Source organism: Ipomoea nil, unplaced genomic scaffold, assembly GCF_001879475.1.
Source record: "Ipomoea nil cultivar Tokyo-kokei standard unplaced genomic scaffold, Asagao_1.1 scaffold0345, whole genome shotgun sequence".
In the NCBI taxonomy this organism is placed as follows: domain Eukaryota; kingdom Viridiplantae; phylum Streptophyta; class Magnoliopsida; order Solanales; family Convolvulaceae; genus Ipomoea; species Ipomoea nil.
The window spans coordinates 275418-279005 of NW_017616773.1; the positions used below are offsets into that span (position 1 = coordinate 275418).

Sequence of the window (3588 nt, forward strand, 5' to 3'; positions counted from 1 at the left end):
ACTCTACCTATAAATTAAATATATATAATATAAAATATTTGTGTTTCCTTATTAAATGCATTCCATGCGCTGATCAATATTATATTTGTGAGGTGACCATTATTCTTGTATTTCTAAGCCATAGAAATTATTAAAAGCAATCCATTCTTTTAGGATACAAACAATCCTATAAATACCCTATAATACAATGCCAATGGTCATTGCATCTCTACAGATAGAGACACAATAAAAAGGAAATGGAGTTTTCTTTTCTGCAGCTCACCATCGCCATAATTACCTTTGCCGCCATTGCCCAAACATCTTTCGTACAATCCGACTGTGACTCTGATTGCATTAAAGGATTTGTTGCTGCACATAACGCGGCCCGACAAACTGTTGGCTCTCCACCTGTTCACTGGAACTCCACTGTAGCAGACTTCGCCAAATCCTATGCCGCCAAGAGGTCTGCTGACTGTGCGCCGCAGCACTCTTTTAACCAGGCGTATGGGGAAAACATTGCGTTGGCTTCTGCCGAATTGTCTCCGGCGGATGCCGTGAAGTCGTGGATGGATGAGAAGAAGGACTATGACCACAAAATTAATGCTTGCGTCGGCGGCATGGAGTGCCACCATTATACGCAGGCGGTTTGGGGCGGTAGCACGAGTATTGGCTGTGCTAGGGTTACGTGCAAAACTGGTTGGATGTTTGTCTCCTGCAACTATTACCCTCCGGGTAACTATATGGGCGAAAAACCATATTAAAGGCAATTTTCTTTCATGATTATTATGATTTTGTGAAATGCAGACAGTGCATTATATAAAAAGAATATAAATATCTAAAAACTACACTAATGTATTATCATGAAACAAATATTGTTTCATGCATATATGGATGTTGATTCAATTCAATTTAATTTGAACTTTTTCTTTTATTACTTCTGGCTTGCTATTCTTGAATTTTTTTTTTTCATGGTTCATGCATAAATACTTGGTATCCCACCGTTGTGAGTTCAATCATACTTGTAGAGTATATCTCATATCCAAGAGGACTCTTTAATATGCTGCACTCAATTAACTACATAATTTATGGAAAAATAAAGATCTTTTTATTATCTCTAAAAGAACTTTTTTGATCAAATTGATAATCTACTCATTAGTGAAGTTTACTAAATTTTTTAAAACCAAATGTGCCAATAAATGATAAGCATAATGTTATTCTTTTGTGAACACATAAAACTAGTTCTCATAAACATCATCATTATGTGCAAATTCTAAAATCTTACAATCTTGTAAAAATCTGAAAGTGGTTGAAATATTAAATGATTGTAAAGTATTTAGTATGTGGGCGAACCTCCTTGATTTTCTTTCTTGATTAGTATGTTCTTGTGAAATGCAAACAGCGCATTATACAAATAAAATATAAATATTTAAAAAATATAAATGTATTTATTGTGAAACAAATATTGTGAGTTCAATTTTGAACTTTTTCTTTTCCTTCTGGCTAGCCATAAGTATACTTTTTTCTGGGTTCGTGTATAATACTGATGGTATCCCACCATTGTGAGTTCAGTCATACTTGTGGAGTATATTTGTTATATATATTCTGCACTCAATTAACTGCATAATTTATGGCATTAAGATTAAGTATAGCAATTTGATAAGAGATTATGTAAACGGCTAAGAAAAGAAGGGAACACATAGAGTTTGATTTATTAAGGCAAAGGAAAAGTGAGATTGTGTGGCTAAATTAGTATGCAATAAAAATATATAACATTGACTTGTGGGGACGGGCACTGTTCCAAAATGTCTTTTATAAATATTAAATCTTTTATAAATTTTTTTAGTAACTAAAAATCAAATAAACTTTATAATACATTTTATAATATTTATAAGTTATCAATTTTTATAATGTGTTAATAAATTAATTAATCTCACATAATTTAGTAATATAAAAAGTCAAGTTCAAATGATTAGAAGTATTTTCTACATTTGAAAATGTGTATGTGAATATATATTAATTAACATTATTGTACTAAAAAGTTGAAATGCCTCAATTGTCCCAGGTTCGCATCGCGGCAAACGCGCAAAATTAGAGATATTCTCTCGGTTTTGTGATATTTTGCAAGTGAAATTTTCAATTTTTGGTGGAATTTTCACTTTTTGGCATCAAACACAACCTCACTTGTATTTTGTGTTGCACCCATGCAATGCACGGAATTAAAATTACCTATAAAAGAGGTGATTTGATGACTTTGTTTGAACCCAACATTAAAATAGATGCCTACCTAAGATTATGACTAGAAAATTATGGTCCAATTCAAAGCTAATCTACTCACCTCGGCACTCACAATTGAAGCACGTGCTCCATCTCAACTAAAAGCATAAGCTGATAGTTCGATTGCATTACATTAATGGCTCAACACGCCCCCTCACGTGTGCGGTGGGTTCCAAGCAACACGTGGACCATAATCGCTTATGGGTGGCGCACACGTCACGATCCATGACCTTTGACATGGATCTGATACCAAATTGAAGCATGTGCTCCATCTCAACTAAAAGCCTAAGCTGATAGTTGGATTGCACATTAATGGCTCCACACTCACAAAGCATGAACTTGATTGTACACCCTCAGAATTTAGTAAATATCTAATCTATTGTGGAAGCTAAGCCCAATTAGTGCTTCTCTAATGGCTAAATCATAGAAGTGTGTATAAGATGTAGACATATATAGAAATTCCCGGGTGCCATATTTTCTGTGCTTGTTTGTTTGTATTGCTGCTAAAACAACAATATGCTGGGTCTGTTGGTACATATGTTTTGTACAGATATTTAGATGATAGTTTTTGGAATAAAAAGTAGAACCTTGTTGCCATTTACTAGCCAGTGCTTGTGTTACGTACATGTTTAAAGATGAGTTCAAAGATGAGAATTTGGTTGCTTAGGTCGTTGTTCTTTTTATGATGAATTTCATTTCACTACTAGGAGTGTTAAGGTTTGCTTCATGTTGATATGCTCTTTAATCTTAAAAGATACATCAGGCATGACAAATATAATTATATAAACCATCACTAGTACAGATATGAACATCCGCTACCCTTGTTCTCTTTTTTTTTTTAAAATAATACACTACCCTTGTTTAAAGAAGGGTAGCCTAAAGTCTTATTTTTTTACTCTATTTTGTTCTAGTGCATATAATTATAGTATAAGTACTGCCTTCAATTTCATGGAGTAATATACAAATATATATATATATATATATATATATATATATATATATATATATATATATATATATATATATGGAAGGGATCAGGTGCATTTGTGGCTTCCCGTGCGGTTGCGCGGTGAATTAATGTGCGTGAGGTTTATACTTAATGTGCGTGAGTGTTGTGTTTAATGTGCCTGAGATTTGTACTTACTGTGTGTAATGTTAATATGCGTGAGTTTTGTACTTAATGTGCCTGAGTATTGTGCTTAATATGCGTGAGATTTGTGCTTAATGTGCGTGAGTATTTCATAATTACGAGCTTAGAAAAGTAGCAGAATAGAAAACTCACGCACATTAACGCCCAAGAAAATCACCACATTGAACGCCAGCCTTCTCTGTTAG

At 33.6% G+C, this 3588-nt stretch overlaps 1 protein-coding gene across 1 annotated transcript; it reads left to right on the forward strand.

Moving 5' to 3' along the window:
• The first annotated feature begins 222 nt into the window (after positions 1-222).
• Positions 223-913, forward strand: LOC109171701 (basic form of pathogenesis-related protein 1-like). The gene has a single exon (XM_019320765.1). The coding sequence runs from the start codon at positions 237-239 to the stop codon at positions 738-740; it is 504 nt and encodes a 167-aa protein (XP_019176310.1). The 5' UTR covers positions 223-236; the 3' UTR covers positions 741-913.
• The last annotated feature ends 2675 nt before the right edge of the window (positions 914-3588 follow it).